Source organism: Thalassophryne amazonica, chromosome 17 (assembly GCF_902500255.1).
Source record: "Thalassophryne amazonica chromosome 17, fThaAma1.1, whole genome shotgun sequence".
NCBI lineage: Eukaryota > Metazoa > Chordata > Actinopteri > Batrachoidiformes > Batrachoididae > Thalassophryne > Thalassophryne amazonica.
The window spans coordinates 44,326,903-44,343,812 of record NC_047119.1 but is presented as its reverse complement, the minus strand read 5'-3'; the positions used below and the strand labels follow the sequence as shown (position 1 = coordinate 44,343,812).

The 16,910-nt window shown below is 39.6% G+C and overlaps 1 protein-coding gene across 3 annotated transcripts; it reads left to right on the top strand.

The window, feature by feature from the left end:
* Positions 1–872: 872 nt before the first annotated feature.
* rassf6 (Ras association domain family member 6) lies at positions 873–15,735 on the top strand. Of its 3 annotated transcripts, none has more exons than XM_034192673.1 (11): positions 873–965; positions 8,567–8,627; positions 9,206–9,284; positions 9,518–9,678; positions 11,009–11,103; positions 11,264–11,463; positions 11,568–11,669; positions 13,134–13,185; positions 13,366–13,484; positions 13,698–13,795; positions 15,299–15,735. In XM_034192673.1, the coding sequence occupies exons 2-11, from the start codon at positions 8,569–8,571 to the stop codon at positions 15,372–15,374; spliced, it is 1,041 nt and encodes a 346-aa protein (XP_034048564.1). In that variant the 5' UTR covers positions 873–965; positions 8,567–8,568; the 3' UTR covers positions 15,375–15,735. The 3 variants fall into 3 exon arrangements, with proteins under 3 accessions (XP_034048564.1, XP_034048566.1, XP_034048565.1); XM_034192674.1 differs by lacking the exon at positions 873–965 and adding an exon at positions 8,163–8,383 and having other exon boundaries at positions 8,564–8,627; XM_034192675.1 differs by lacking the exon at positions 15,299–15,735 and having other exon boundaries at positions 13,698–13,799.
* The last annotated feature ends 1,175 nt before the right edge of the window (positions 15,736–16,910 follow it).

Below are 16,910 nucleotides of genomic sequence, written 5' to 3'. Positions count from 1 at the left end.
TGTCTTGTAAATCACTTCAGAGTTATGATCTGGTTTCAAAAGCAGGGTTTTTACATTCGAATATACAGAATATAAGCGGAAAACATGGCAAACATGTTCAATTTAAATTTGAACAGAATCGCAGCTGTCTTGGGGTGTATTCCGCCATCTTGGATTATTTTTCAAGTTGAGCAACCAACATACGTCACGCTGTCGTCATGCTATGTTCGCTTGGATTGGCAGTCATGTTGTTGGCATCACTCAGCATTTGCATAAAACAGACGTCTTGTCTTTTTTGGCCCGATATCACTGTAAAATGTCACCTGTGATTGACATGGAACAGTAGCAGGTTGTTTTGTCTCTCTCGTTTGTAGTTAATCTGACGACTGGGGATGACTTCCTCCTATATTTTAATAACAGCTGCTCTTGTCAACTTAATTTGAGACTATGATTTTAATTTCAAATGGGTTTTTGTTCTGCACGTCAGGAAAATGTGGTCCAAAAAACACATTTTTTGTGTGTATCTCAACAACCAAGAATCCTAGATGAATGATCTGAAGCCTATATTGATCAGCAAAATATTTGTGACTGGTATGAATGACTTCATAATGAAGTCACAAAGAAGTCACACAATGAAGTCAAACATAGTCAAAAACACCATTAGAAACAGATGTATATTTATTTGTACATTTATATTGTGGTGTGCATTTCATTTTGAATGTAGCTTAGATAATCTATGCAAAAGTGACCAAACTGTTTACCCATGGTGGGTATGTTCTCTCTCTGTCTCTGTCTCTCTCTCTCACATAGATAAACAGGTGAATCATATCAGGTATGGGTTGGCTCCGCCCTCTCAGCCCTGCCTCAACATGTCCTGTAATATTTAACCAGTTGCTGCACAAACTCTGAACTGTACTCTGACCTGTGACAGCACGCGGCAACACAAGGAGCACCAGAACATGGAGTGAAGAAGCTTCAGTGACCAGGTACATTAGGCAAACACACACACACACACACACACGTTTCTTTATTTGTAGGGGATTATGTTCCAAGCAGATACTAAAGATCATAATCTGTAACAGATATGCTTGTGAGGTTGGTGTATGAGGTGTGCCTACAAACAAAACTGTAGAATCATAGCACTTTTTTAAAGGTATGTCCTTCCTGAGTGGCTTCATCTGCTTTTGTTATCCACCAGAAAAGGTTATCTGAATCTTCATTTCAAGCCGACGTGTCTCACTGAATCATATCGGAGAAGCGTAAACTACTAAACACAAATAGGTGAATTTTTCCAAGATTCTTTATATTCCACTTGTTTCATCAAGTACTGAAGAAAACAATGGTGTGCACATTTTTAACACTGATATGTCCACCAAGTTTCTCCTTCCACAGGACGGCCAACAGCTAACTCTTAAAGGAGGGGGGCAACTTTTAATTCAGACAGAAACTATGATAATCAGTCTAGTACTGATTTAGAGCGCTAACACTGTCACAGTTAAATGGCTATACAAATGTAATCCTATGGGGCGCACTAAAAACCAAACTAAACCGCTTTTCTCACCACTGAACAGGTGAAAAATGTATTTCGGTGGATTTCTGTTACTGCCCAAATTGTGCAAACTGAAGTAGCAAATTGAAACTACACTCAATAGAAATGCATGTGTTTTGAAAAAAAACTCAAATATCGCAAATATTTTTTACACTAACATAGGTGTTTTCAGGAGATGTAAAAAGGCTTATTTCATTAAACTGCAACGGAAACGGTTTGTCCGCTATTGCAGATCACATGATGTATAGTACAGAAGGAGTCACATGACATTCTAAAATACACTGCGTGGTCCATGTGGACGGCCTAAGTGACAGAGAGCTTGCTAAATAATATAAGACATTGCAGCAATATTGTTTTTTATCAATGAAATGGAAATACTTAGACATACAGTTCCGTCGCCATGACTACTGTATTCATAGTTCTCTTGAGAAGCTCACTAGAATGACAGTTATTGTGAGAACACAGAACCCAGCAGTCATATTCAGTCAGTTAATGCAAACGCTGTGGTTTTGTGATTCTGCTTAGTCAACGTGAAGAAAATATCACGAAACTTTTCTGTAAATCTGTCATGAAATCCTAGCTACTGTAGCACCAACAGGATCCTTACGACTGTAAACGTGTTCACATTTACCTCAGTAAATGTAAAGAAACATTTTGGAACTGCTAATACAGGGCAACATTTATTGTAGCCTCCTTACGATTGGGTGACATCACTCTACACCAACGACGAGGAGCTTGGTATTCTGCTTACAACAGGAATAAACTTACGGCTGTAAATTAATCATGGTCAAAATATGTGAAACCTGAGCCTTTCCTAATTTTATTTCATTTATATAGTGCCAAATCACAACAAAGCTGCCTCAAGGCGTTTCACACAAGTGAGGTCTAACCTTACCAACCCCTAGAACAAGCACACAGGTGACAGTGGTAAGGAAAAACTCCCTCTGATTTGAGGAAGAAACCTCAAGCAGACCAGACTCAAAGAGGTGACCCTCTGCTTTCCTCTTGTATTATTATTATTATTATTATTACTACTATTATTTGTGGCCAGTCAGTTAACCATCAAGACCACCCCTCCCCTTCTCCATGTAATGTGGGTGTGAGTCTGGAAGGACATCCAGTGTAAAACATCTCCCAAATTAACATGCAGATCCAACTTTGATCTGCTGTTGTGACCCTGAGTGAATCAAAGGAGAAGTTAAAGGGACTTTTTGACATAAAAACATTGGCTATTTTAATGGTATAATGATCTTTATAGGCCCTGGGGCTTGTTGGTGTTGGGTCTTATCCAAGGGCGCAATTTAGAACTAGAAATTGTGAGGTACAAAGTACGAGGCCTGCAGGGCCGAAGTCCCTAGGCAGGGGGTCTGGGGGCCATTTTAGGTCCCCAGAAGCCAACGGTTTCTAGATAAGCTCAGATGCATTCTGAGCATCCAGAACAGTAATTTTAATGTTTTGAGAAGACCATAAAGTGGACACCATTTGATTTATGCAATTTGAAACTGTGGACTTTATTCTGAGAATAGACAGCATTGATTTTATTAACATCCTGGCGTAAATAAGGTATCACCACATGTGTAGAACTCAAAAAGAATGATAGGTTGAGTTTTCACTAAAAAAAACAACTGCAATGTGGTAAAATGTATTCATAAATATGAAAGAACAGGCTCTTAATAATTATTAACTATCGCATACTGTATTTTTTTCTCAAGATTTGTTGTTGCATAAGTTTGAAAAAACAACAGATCATAAGTTTAGAATAAATTACTTATCATGAATTTAATTTTCAAAGTGGCACTAATGACAACACTCATACTGAACATAATTTTGCGTGCATAGACTGATTTTGGAGATCAAGCAATAATTGCAGATGGGCTTTCTGAGGTCCCAGATAGCTTTTCTGATTTCCTTTTCTAACTTTCAGAATTTAGTAAATTAGCATATGGTCCATTGATACTTACGTGTAGACTCTAGTCCCTAGAGGCAACTATTTTTGGTTTCAAATCTGGGCAAATGCAGTCCCAGAAAATTCTGAATGTGACAAACAAGAAACAGGTGTTGTAAACAAGTTAATGCTGCTAAAAATACAAACTTGCAGAAACAAAGATACTATTCTGACATGGTTTTGCACATAAGACTGACATGGTTTGCACATAAGACGGGCATAGCATGTTTCAAATACACACATATATGTCAGAAGGTGGGGGGACATACTGTATTCTGTCCCTCCTGGTTGAAAAGGTGGGGGGGACATGTCCCCCCATCCCCCACCAAATTTCACCCATGGTCTTATCTCTGGATTCTGCAAAGCGAAGTAGATTAGAGTCTACGACTCACCCTGGACAGGATGCCAATCCTTCACAGATTAATGTCCCACTCCACCCATTTACAGCTGGATTGACTGGGATGTAGACTGAAGCCCTGTCTCAATATCCACCCTCAAGACTTTAAAGCGCCTTCACGTCAGGGTGTCAGGGTTTAGGGCTGTCCCACTGTCACATTGTCAAGGGCACGTACCCTCGCAGGCAGACATTTTTGGCCCTTTGTGCCCACTTTCTATAAGTGTGTTATACGAGGTCTGTTAGAAAAGTATCCAACCTTTTTATTTTTTTCAAAAACCATATGGATTTGAATCACGTGTGTTTGCATCAGCCAAGCTTGAACCTTCGTGCACATGCGTGAGTTTTTTCACGCCTGTCGGTTGCATCATTCGCCTGTGAGCAGGCTTTGTGTGAGCAGTGAGCCTCGACATGCCAGAACATGTCCTGTGAGGCTTCATCACGGCGTTGCTTTGCACCATGCGGCACCGCCGCGACGCACAGAATTCCTCCGCGGTGCCGCATGGCGCAAAGCAACGCCGTGATGAAGCCTCACAGGACATGTTCTGGCATGTCCAGCTCATCCACAATTTCTCGTATAGTCACACGACTGAAAAACCACCGAAAGCCATCTGAAAGCCATCTCAAAGCCGTCCTGTGAGACCAACACGGAGGTGGTTTTGTGTCGCGTCATGAACAGCTCCGTGGCGCATCTCTCCGCTTCTCTTTCCATGAAAAAAACTCCTGTAACAGTGGAATGTGTCGAAAAAGTACTGATGTCCATGTCTCCTGCCATTTTTGTGTAAGTCAGATGACGTCCCGGACCAACAAAGCCTTCACGTTGGAAATGATCTGGTTGATTCAGCCTGTCGATCGGCGCTCGGAGCGCGGCGCGCTCTCAGCAGCTGTGGGCGGTCTTTAAACCGGCTGGAGCACTCCTTAATCTGTGTAATCCCCATAAAATCGTCCCTGAAAGCCATCTGAATTTTCCGAATGGTGTCCACCTGGTGGTCTCTCACAGTTTCTGGAAAAAATTGATGCAGCAAAGCTCCAAATCATTCAGACATTTATTCGCAATAAAAATCCGACGAGAGGGGTGGACCAGTGCTTACACAAAGCCTGCTCACAGGCGAATGACGTACCCGACAGGCGTGAAAAAACTCACGCATGCGCACAAAGGTTCAAGCTTGGCTGATGCAATCACACGTGATTCAAATCCATATGGTTTTTGAAAAAAATAAAAAGGTCGGATACTTTTCTAACAGACCTCGTATAATGTGTGTTATGTGTTATATAATGTGTTATATAATGTGTTATAGTAAAGGGTGCACTTAGTTATTATATAAAATATAATATAATTTCCATCAATTTGTATTATATTTTTAATCTAAAATTAATAAACTTTGAGATTTATTTGTCAATAAAACATTGATAAATCAGGTAAAAGAGATTTACCTAATTGTAGGCTAAAAAATAGCATGTTTTAAATACATTTATTGTACACTGTATTGATCATAAATAAATGTAGTAGTTTGTATCACATTCATACAAGCCAGTTTATCTAATCAAGTTAAGTTTATTAGTTTATGTTAAAACTGCAGTCCAGACGTGAAAATCTGCAGTTAAAACAGGTAAATCGTGTATCATATAATTCAGTGCACAACATGGCAGTCCTCAGGGAATGGGATTTGTCCCCTTCTTGAACTGCTGCAGCCTCTTTCCAAGGGACGTTGTATCTGTGAGGGGGTCAAGGGTCAGAGCATGAATTGGGGTTAGACCTTAGCGTCTTGTCCAAGGAAACAGATGGGTAGCCTGACTGAGAATCAAGCCCAGATCAATATAATTCTTATCCCCCTAAGCTCTGTGATATCTTGACTGCTGATCCCAAACAGATCTCCAGTTCTCATTTCAGAAATCTGGTCACCTACAATGACTCTTTGAAGCTTCAGGTTCCAAATGTTCAGAATTTTTGATTCATGTTATCTCTCTGACCTGAAGTCAGCATTACGCGTCCTCTTTCAAGCCTTGACTTGAAATTTCTCAGCTCGCTCAGAGGACATACCAGCACACAGATCTATGTGTGTGTGTGTGTGTTTGTGTGTGTTTGTGTGTGTGCAGCCTGAATCTCAACATGCGTGTCCATGAGCACACACAAAACCATGAAGAAGAACAAGTGCTGCAGGGCTGAACTGTTTTGCAACTGACAAAATAATGAAAAAAATGCCTTTAAGTTTAAAATAAATATCTTGTTTGTAAAAAGCCCTATTCTTTATATATGAGGTTTTTAAAATGTTCACCTTCCTGAATTAAATTGAGAAAATAAATGTCAATTAATTAATTTTTACTGAGGTGTTATCTGCAAACTCATTTTAATGACCAATCTGGTGTAATGCCCAAATCTTCAAAGGTGCAGTGTGCAGGATTAATGCTACGGTATGGAGGATTTAAGGTACATTGTGTCAGAATAAAAACTACAGTGTGTAGTATTGAACCTACAGTGTACAGGATTAAAGATACAATGTGCAGGATTAAAGATACAGTGTGCAGGATTAAAGATACAGTGTGTTGGATTAAAACTTGTAATGTGTTGAATTAAAATCTACAATGTGCAGGATTAAAACTACAGTGTGCAGGATTAAAGATACAGTGTGTTGGATTAAAACTTGTAATGTGTTGGATTAAAATCTACAATGTGCAGGATTAAAACTACAGTGTGCAGGATTAAAGATACAGTGTGTTGGATTAAAAATTACAATGTGTTGGATTAAAATCTATAGTGTGCAGGATTAAAATCTACAGTGTGCAGGATTAAAGATACAGTGTGTTTGATTAAAAGTTACATTGCGTCGGATTAAAAATTACAGTGTCGTAATAAAAAGTAGGATTAAAGATAATGTTTACAGAATTAACACTACAGTGTGCAGGATTAAAGATACAGTGTGTTGGATTAAAAATTACAATGTGTTGGATTAAAATCTATAGTGTGCAGGATTAAAATCTACAGTGTGCAGGATTAAAGATACAGTGTGTTTGATTAAAAGTTACATTGCGTCGGATTAAAAATTACAGTGTCGTAATAAAAAGTAGGATTAAAGATAATGTTTACAGAATTAACACTACAGTGTGCAGGATTGAAGATACAGTGTGCAGTTTTCAGAGGCATTTGTCATCAGAAATGGATCATAGCATCACTAACCATTGGTGTTCATTAGCGTACAATGAATTAATCAACAAATCAAATTGTTTTGATGAATTTAAAATTAACCCCTCAGATCTACACGGGGGACGGCCATGTTGATACAGGAGTCTAAAACAGCCATACTTAAGGCCTTTTGATGCTTCGGCTCCATAACTCAGTGGTTGCACAATCACTTCGACACAGTCATGAACCTTTCGAAGTTCTTTGTCGGGGGTTAACGCATCGGTGGGTGTTGCAATGCAATTTACTGCCAGAACAGAAGGAGGTTTAACATTTTTCCATAATGGCTGGCTGACCATCCCATGACATCTAGTCGAGAGTCGCTTACTGCATAATGCACTCTGAAACCTCTCCGCTAGATGGCACTAAAACCTACACACTGTACCTTTAATTAGCCTCTGTGAATGTTCTATTTTCACCTAATGATGATTGCCGACGTCAGGCCATGTGACTCGTGGTCCCAGTTAATAAGTTTTATCGCTTTTTATCAAAATTGGAGCTAGTTTAATTTTTGACTCCTATACAAACTGCAGTTGACCTTTGTCCCAATTTTTGTTGTTTTTACCCCATAACTCCAAAACACTCAGTCATAGAAAGTCCAAACTATACCTTTTTGGAATCTTAATGACCAGACAAATAATGTGCTATACCTGTTAATATTATTGGTGCATTTTTAAATGTTGACCCCTCTGTGATCCTTCAGTGACCCCTTTCTGGCTTTATCTGCCACCCTGAATGGCCACCATACATATATTGTGTTATGAAGGTACACTGAGGCTGGACTGTCAGTGTTGTTTATCCTCATGAAGTTGTACTGATTGGGTTGATGGACTAATACGTCCAGCACATATCATTAAAAGGACAGTTCTCCACAGAGCTGTAGGTGCTGTGGTGAGTGTCTGTCTGGATTCCGTGGCGACAGTCTTTGGATTGTTGTTGACGCAGTGAATACCTGAAATATTTCTGAGCAGGAAACAGGCAAAGAAACTCTGCGGCATCAGTCACAAAAAAAACTGAAGGAGGCTTGAGAGAGAAAGAGAGAGAGAGAGAGGAGAGAGAGAGAGGCCACGTGGCTGTTCCACAAATCAGTGTGTGTGTGTGTGTGTGTGTGTGTGTGTGTGTGTGTGTGTGTGTGTGTGTGTGTGTGTGTGTGTGTGTGTGTGTGTGTGTGTGTGTGTGTGTGTGTGTGTGTCAGCGAGAGAAAGACAAACATGCATCTGAGTCCATGCAGTCGTCATTGGTTACTGGGTGGAGTACTGTTATTAAATCTGAGAGAGAGACAGAGAGAATGTCACAGAGATATTTAAAGTACAGAAAACCAAAGACTGTCAGCTGGAGGTAAGCGGGTTTAATTTCAGACTTTATTTTGGAAAACGGTCGTATTCTGTCATTTTGCTCTGAATGTCTGTCGGGTGTAGAAATAAACTGATTTCTTTATTTTCATAGAAGACCTTGTTTATTTTGTGACTTCAGAATAATTCTGATGGGCACTCGATTCTGTTCTTATTTGTTTTGGACCAGGGATGAATAAAGCTGCTCTTCCTCCAGTGATCCAAGCAGGAAATGGACGGGTCCTGTCCAGGTGGGTCACTGAACATCCAATAAGGTTTCAGGATGATGATCTCTTGAAGTAGTACTATCACATGATTGAATGCTATGAGCACATGATGCTGTCTGCCTAGCACAAGATACTTTTTCATGAGCGACAAATGTTACATTGTGACCAGCAGGTGCTGTCTTGTCAGTATCAGTAGTATCCCATGGACACACAATTGTGTGTTATGAGCGCAAGATCTTATCTCCCAAGGTCAAGATACTTTATTTAACAACAAATGCTACCTTGTGACCAGCAGTTACTGTCTTGTCAGCATCAGCAGTAGTCATATGGACACAAGCTTGTATGTTGTGAGCACAGTACTCTGTCTCAAGTTTGTGTGAAGCTATATTATAAAACAAGATAATATCTTATGTCAAATATGGTATATTTAGCACCAGACACTTTTGTGTGCATTACAAACTTGAAATGGAAGAAAATTACCAAATTTTTCATGTAAAACATGATAAAAATCTAGGTTCTTTTTGAGGCAGTTCATCTGTGTGATGTAGACCTTTCTGTCACAGTTTGATGTGTTGTGCGTCACTTTGTGTTTTGTTCTTTAGAGCCGAGTTTGTTTCACTGCTGAGGACTTATAACTGTTTCCTAAAGAATCAGACTCAGTTGCATCTCTCTTACCACCAGGTATAATGCTCATGTTCTGGTTATTTCTCTTCTGTTGTCATTAATTGGACATCAATTAACAGCTAATTAAAAAAAAAAAGTAAGATTATGGTTTTGTCTCAGTCCTATTTTACATCATTGATATTTAGTCTTTTTATTGCCTTCAGGAATTTAGTACAAATCTCATCTATTTGTCAGAAATACTGAAACGTAAATAAAAATGTCTCCGTACAAATTTGTGGTGTGCGTTACAGAGCGATGGCGGGGAGGTGGTGGTGGAAGGTTTCCTGAACATCTCGTGGGGCGTTCGCAGACCCATCAGACTAAAAATACAAGACGACAAACAGATTCAGCCCATTCCTCCTGCAAACTCAGTGGACGCCACCGGTCCACTCAGTCCAGTTGGAAACAAGAGGTTCTCTTCAATGTCTCTAAAATATCTGTTTCACACAGCATAGAGAAACAATTCTCTGACTTCACAGTATTGCAGCATTTTTAGTAACATGCAAGGACCTCACGATTGCTGGCTTTCAGCGGAGTTCCTTAGGGATATGTTCTGGCTCCTACACTGTTCAGTGTTTGCATGGATTGGGCGTTTGGTTGGGTCATGGTAACCAGCAACTTAATGGTTTAGTGACCTTGACTTCTCAGACGAACATGTGTTGTTTGTGGATTGCAACACTTGAGAAGCTCACTGAGGAATCAAAGTGTCTGTGTATGTAATGGTCCTGGATCAAGACTAAGATCCAGGCTTTTAAAAACTTCAGAGACTCTACTGTCAGAAGTGTTCCAGTTCTATGTGGTGAAAGTGTTCAGACATTCACTTATCTCTGCAGTGACGTTGATGTCTCTGTGTCTTTGGTCTTTGAGATCCAGAGAAGCCTGGGTAGGCCTTATGGAGTCATGAAGACGCTGGATGGAGGTGTTTGGTGATGCTGATACCAATGCAGAATAACGAATGTCCACGTTTTTAGGGTTTTGGTGCTTTCTCTCTTGCTGTATGGCTCTGAGATTTGGACACCAAGCAGTGACCTAAGGAGATGACTGGATATCTTTAGTACCAGGTCTCTTTGGAGAAATCCTTGGGTACCTCTGGAACAATTTTGTGTCAAACAAGCAGTTACTTAAGGAGACTTAGATGAGGAGAGCCACTTTTATTGTGAGGTTGCATCAGCTTTGAGATTTTGGTCAGACCCCAGTGGCAGGAGAAGGCCAAGGACTTGCCCATGCTTCACCTGGCTAGATAATTGTTTTAGAGATGTGTAGATGGTAGAGCTGTCTGCCTGGGAGCTTGCCATCCAGAGCCCAAGGTGGTAACGATGCAACATTTCTGTTTTAGTTTCCATTGTTCTTGAGTTGAAGTGTAAGATCTAACAAAATAAAAACAAGAAAGTTCGGAATTCCTTTTTTGGTCACTTTAAGACACCAGATTTCAACTCCAGCCTCTCAGGAATCAAGCTGGTCAGTGATTAGTTTTAGGTGTTTCCTGGTTTATCTGGTGAACTCCAGCTGGTCCTTTTCTTTTGTTTTTGAAGGAGGGTGAGATGCACAGGAACTGATTGGTGTCCACAAAAAAAAATGTACAGACAAGGGGGTTTAGTGACATCTGAAATCCTGAAGTTGCCATCTTTTGTTTGCTGATTGTCTTGTTGGTGGAAGTCGATTTGAAACACATTGATTAGTAGTGACTCAGGCGCTCCATCAGAACAATGTGGATCTTACTGAGACAATGTTTGTGTTTTTAGGAGTATGTCACGATGGGGAGAATATAACGACCTTCATCAGATCGATGAAATGGCGGAGACACCACATGAACGCATCGAGAACAAACCTCTGCCAGGTTAGCTATATATGTGTATATGTATATATATATATATATATGTGTGTGTGTATTTGTTCATCTGTTCATGCTGACATGCTACAACAAATCTTTTTTAAACATATGATTTGAAACTTTAACTATTAAATGATTAAACTGTGTGATCCTGGTCACTTTGTAGGTCCTGTTATTTATGAAAGCACCACACTGCGTTCTCCAAGGATGACGAAATCAGAGATGGAAGCAGAGTCTAACCTGTTCCGGTGTATGAGTGACGCCTCATTAGTTAAGAGGAGGAGAAGTAAGGGTAAATCAGCAGCACAAAGAGAGCAAGAACGCCAACACCGCTTTTCCATCAACGGGCACTTTTATAACTATAAGGCAGGTCTCAGCCAAACTTGGCCTTTCCTTCTCTGTATACAGTATAACCCACACTCAAATATTGGTCACTTTTGGATTGAACCCTCCCACTCATATCTGTCCAGACGTCTATCTTCACTCCATCGTATGGTATTCCAACTAAAGTTCGGATCTCCAGCAGGATGTCCACACACCAAGTGATTGAACAGCTATTGAACAAGTTCAAGGTGAGTTTTGGTGCCGAAATATAAAGGTGAAAATGTGGCTTCACTTAAATAAAAAGTACAAAAGACTTTTTATTTATTTATTTATTTTTAATTCCTCTGAATCTGTTAAGTCCATTACTCAGTCTGTGTGATTTAGAAGAAAAGAGGCTGAGTGGAGAGAAGCTTCAGGACTGATCTATGAGGACAAAGTCCATCAAAAATATTGATCCACTGATATGTTGAAAATACAAAAGTAGAGGAAGAAAAAGAAGAAGAATCTTGATCCTTATTACGGTGGCATTGAGTTAAGTTAGGAAGCCAAAATGTCCTTTTCCTCAGTTACCTCTTCCAGTATCTCCTGGTGAAGCTTAAGGTTTTATCAGATTGGTTAACCTTTTTAGCTGGTTCCTTTTGTTCTACTGTATTATGTCAGGATGCTGGAGCTCCTCAAATGTCTTCAGTGGTGAGTCAAGGGAATTCATTTCAGGCTGTTTCATTTGTGTTCATTTTCTACTTATCATTGCTCAAAGTTCATGATCACACCTGAGAACTGGGCAATTCTACAGTAACAGAATTATAGTCAAAGTGAATTTTTACTAGTCATTGTAATTCACCCATCAGTCACAAAGGTCATTTCCAAATAGTCAGAATCAAAGACCCCATCACTGCACCAGTTTATCTGTTGAGCTCCCGGACAAGACCCCAAAGAGCTCATTTCTGCAGCTCAGAATTAGCAGACCAAGGCCCGAGCTCTGCCATGCAGCCTTATTTGTTCTTTCTTTCCTTTGTACTCAATTCATTTGTCCATCTAGATCCTGTGGTAAGAGGCCAATTAGGTACATGCTAATGAACTCTCCTAAAGGGTCTGACTTCAAGAAAAGGCTACAGTCCCCCTATTCCAAGGAAGGGATCACACATGATTGCCCATCCACAGTGGATTTTTGAATCCCATTTTAGCATATTGGAGCTGATCTGTAATCAGCTTGTGGACAATCTCCCAGGGTAACAGTTCCCGGTGAACAAATCTCTCTAACCAATGATAAGGTTAGAATTCCAATGGGGGACACGGGTGGAAACCCCAAACATACAGGCAGTGTTGTGATTTTACTTATGGTTAAAAAAAGATCTAATGCTACAATATTATAATTAGATGGAAACTTTAGGACCAATGTTTAAGTTAGTTTTTTATCCATCACTCTGTGAGGGGCATCTGTCCATCAGATGGTCTGTCTGGAACCAAATCACAATGAGTGGATTTCCTTCATATTTGGTGTGATGTCTGCAGCAGGCGGGCTTGATGCTCAACATGTCAAAATCTGGATTGATGATATTTTGCTAATTTTATGGACATGATGCTTAAGAAATTTTTGACATCCACCTGTACTTCCCCCCCTACTGGTTGTTTGAAGGTCATAATATCTATCAACATTTAGTGGTTCAGCTCTGAATCAGCTTGTTGGCCTGTTTTGTTTGTCTGTTTCACAGATAGAGAACGATCCTCAGGAGTTTGCTCTGTATTCTGTTCACCAGAGTGGAGGTATGATTTGTCACATATACCAGAACAAAATTTAAATAACGGGTATTTTTTTTAAGAAAGTGTGTGTGTGTGTGTGTGTGTGTGTGTGTGTGTGTGTGTGTGTGTGTGTGTGTGTGTGTGTGTGTGTGTGTGTGTGTGTGTGTGTGTGTGTGTGTGTGTGTGTGTGTGTGTCTTGTCCAGAAAAGAGGAAACTGAGTGACAGAGACCATCCCTTATGGGAGCGAATACTCCAAGGACCTTCTGAGAACATCATGAAGATGTTTCTGATGGACAAGGATGAAGAGGAGGTCAGCAATGATGTGAGTGCAGATTATATTAAATAGAAGTATATCAAAGGCCAAACTGTCTTGTTTTGCACTGGTGGGTCACACAGATGTTTGTGCATGACATTCAGGTTACGTTCACATTTGCAACTGAAGCGACTTGAAACAGATTTGTTTTTCTTTTGTGACAAAGATCCAATCTTTCAGCTGACTTTATTACTACATCACTGTGTTCCTGTGGTCTCTCAGGTAGCCCAGTATCTGAACTTGGAGCTTCCGATCCTGGAGCAGGTTCTGCTGAAGCTCACAGAGGAGGAGAACCGAGAGATACAGAGAGTCATTAGCAAGTGAGTATATTCATGTTATAAGTGCGTTTTATGGATCGACCACATTCTCAGCAGCCAAGAGCCAAGGAGGGGTTTCTCTTAATTAAAAAAATATTAGTGAGAAACATCATTATGGTTAATGTTATATGTGATGCTGATACACAGATTTACAGAATATTACATGCATGGATGGACTTTTCAGCACTACACTGTGCAGAGTGCCGGATAGTGACTTCAGCGTCAAGGACATTCTGTCCTTATATTGACAATTCATCCTAAAAATAAATAAATAAAATGCATTTCTAGTAATTACTATTGATATGTTTATTTTTATGGTTTTGCTCAAATGAATTATTGCACTGCTTCACTGTTGAGTGTCAGATTTCCACTGCTTTCCACTGGTCACCAGGATTTTCCCCATTTGTGACACTTATGTGCCATTGGAAGTTAGAACTCTAGTTCTTCTATCTTATCTATATATGAACTATATTCATTAATTCATTCACTATCTATACCCGCTTATTCTAATTAAGGATTATGGGATGGAGCCTATCCCATCAGTAATTATGCAAGAGGCAGAATTCACTCTGGACAGGCCGAAAGTCTATTGCAGGGCCACATATAGACACACAAACAAAATGTACCAGTAATTAACTAAAGTAATTAAAATTCCAAGAAAGATTCGCGGGCAGCTATTGTGTTAGCGGTGTTATTATGTCTAATGTCACAACTGCAATGAACAAAACTACAAACTGGGCATCATCACTACATTACACGACAAATACATTTTTATCAGAATCTGTTATTGTCTGCTCACTGTGAAACTCATGAAACCTGTTTTTTGAGTCAGCGACACACTAACTCAACAAGGTAATTAGCTTGGCAGTGCACTAATAAACTGCCTTATTTGCTAGCTACTTTCACTATCTGAAAAATATGTGAGGAATATGAGAAAATAATATATTTAAGAGTGTATTTGTATGATCCAGTCTGGCAGAGTATTAGCAATAAACTCAATAAGTCAACAAGAACATCATGAAGACCATCAAGGGGAGGTGATGGTCTAGTGGGTAAGGTGTTAGGCTTGAACATCGGGGTGAATGTGAGGCATAATTGTAAAGTACTTTGAGCGTCTGATGCAGTGCTATAAGTGCTATATAAATGCAGTCCATTTGCCATTTATCAAGAAACATCATTTTATTTATTTATTAGGAAATTATGTGAAAAATGTCTGGGTTTCAACAAGTAATCTTTTCTTTCTTGGGGGGGCAAAGTTCCACTGATATATAAACGCTGTTGTTGTTGTTATTGTTGTTGTTTTTGTTGTTGTCATCGTCATCCTTTTGGCTGCTCCTGTCTGTTCAGGGTTTCTCCACCAGATACAGCCAGATCCACACTGGTATTTGGCACAAAGTTTACACCGGATACCCTTGCTGATGCAACTCCAGGTTAACCTGGAGGAAGTGTGAACGTCCTTAAATCTGTGTATTTTTTGGATTGATTGATTGTTGTTGTCATTGTCAGGTATCGCCATCAGCACAGAGTTCTATCCCACATCCTGAGCTGTAAAAAGTTGCCTCACTTTGAGACGAGTGTGTGACGTGCAGTCATCATGGAAACCGACTGACCATTAAGCCGAGTAAGGACGACAGAAATAAAACATTTAGTTTGAAATAATTCATCATATTTGAGCTCATGTCAGGGGATTGTCTCTGTATGGGTTGAAGGTTTTGGACACCCCACATGTTGGTGTCATCATAAATGAACAACAATAAAAACCATGTTTTATAGTCTCACAGCTGCAGTTGTACCAGCAATGAATTTCCATACTCACTATCCCATCCATGCCCTTGTTTTCTTCCCTTCAGTGTGTAAAATAAGATGTTGTAAATAACTGTAAAAAAGATACTTTCTGTACCTTAGGATTCTTTTTTTTTAGGTTTTTGCCTGAAATAATAAAAGTCAAAAAATAATAAAAATCAAAGATTTAATGATTTTATAAATCCAGGCATTCTCTGAGTCCTGGTGATTCAAATTACTCCACACATAAAAGTTGATATATGCTCATCACTTTTAATTACCAATAACTTGCATCAGTTTATGAAGACAACTAGAAACCTGTCATTTAATAAAGCAAACCCCTCTGTTGTTCATGAATTTACTGTTTTAGGTTCTCAGTAGTACTATTTTAAAACATGTTTTTAACCAGACGGTGTTTTAAAGCTACAGTGTGCAGCATTTAGTGTCATCTAGTGATAAGGTTGCAGATATCCATGCTGGTCTAGGTCTTCATCAGTGTGACGTACCTAGTCAAAACACGTCTGTGCTCCTGATCCTGTCGTCTTGCCGTGAGTCATTAAAACTTTTATTAAGAAGGACACTTGAGTGTTGCTGGTTATATTTTATATTGATGCAGATTGCATTATGCCATCACTGGTCATAATTTGGATTCTTTTCACATTTTCACTTCTTTGGCGATGGACATTCATTCTGCCTTTCCTTCTCTTGTGATAAGCAGTATTTATGATTCTGCAATTCACAAAATTGAGGGTTCAAAATATATTAGCCTGCACAAGCAACCAGTAGAGGGTGTATGAGGGAGCAGCAACTGATTCCAGTTTTCTTTCTTTTTTTTTTTTTTTACTTCAGTCTTCAGGCCATACTTTACAACGCAAAATGCAGACTACGTTTGTCCTTTTTGGGTTACTGTATCAACATGGCAGCCTCCATGATCAGGCCTGTTCCCATATAAATGTGAAGGTCTCATTAAAAACACATCTATTCATTGTTGCAGGTAAATGCTGTTAAATTATCTCTTTTCCATCTGCCTCATATTCACCCACACTCACTCACTGATGTCAGGGTGTTGCCATACCAGACGCTCACTCCACACCGGCAGCGACTCTGGGATTAAGGACCTTGCTCCATGGCCCTTAGTGATTATCAGGTCTTGCTGGGATTTGAACTGAGGATCCTCTGGTCCGTAGCCCAATGCTTAACCACCAGACCATTACCTCCCCACATAGTATTTGTATGTTATTCATCTTTCCTAGTGTGTAATTAATTAGACATGAATGAAAAGATGTTATGAATGCTATATTCCATTTCTGCAACATCCCTAAATCTTAGACTGTAC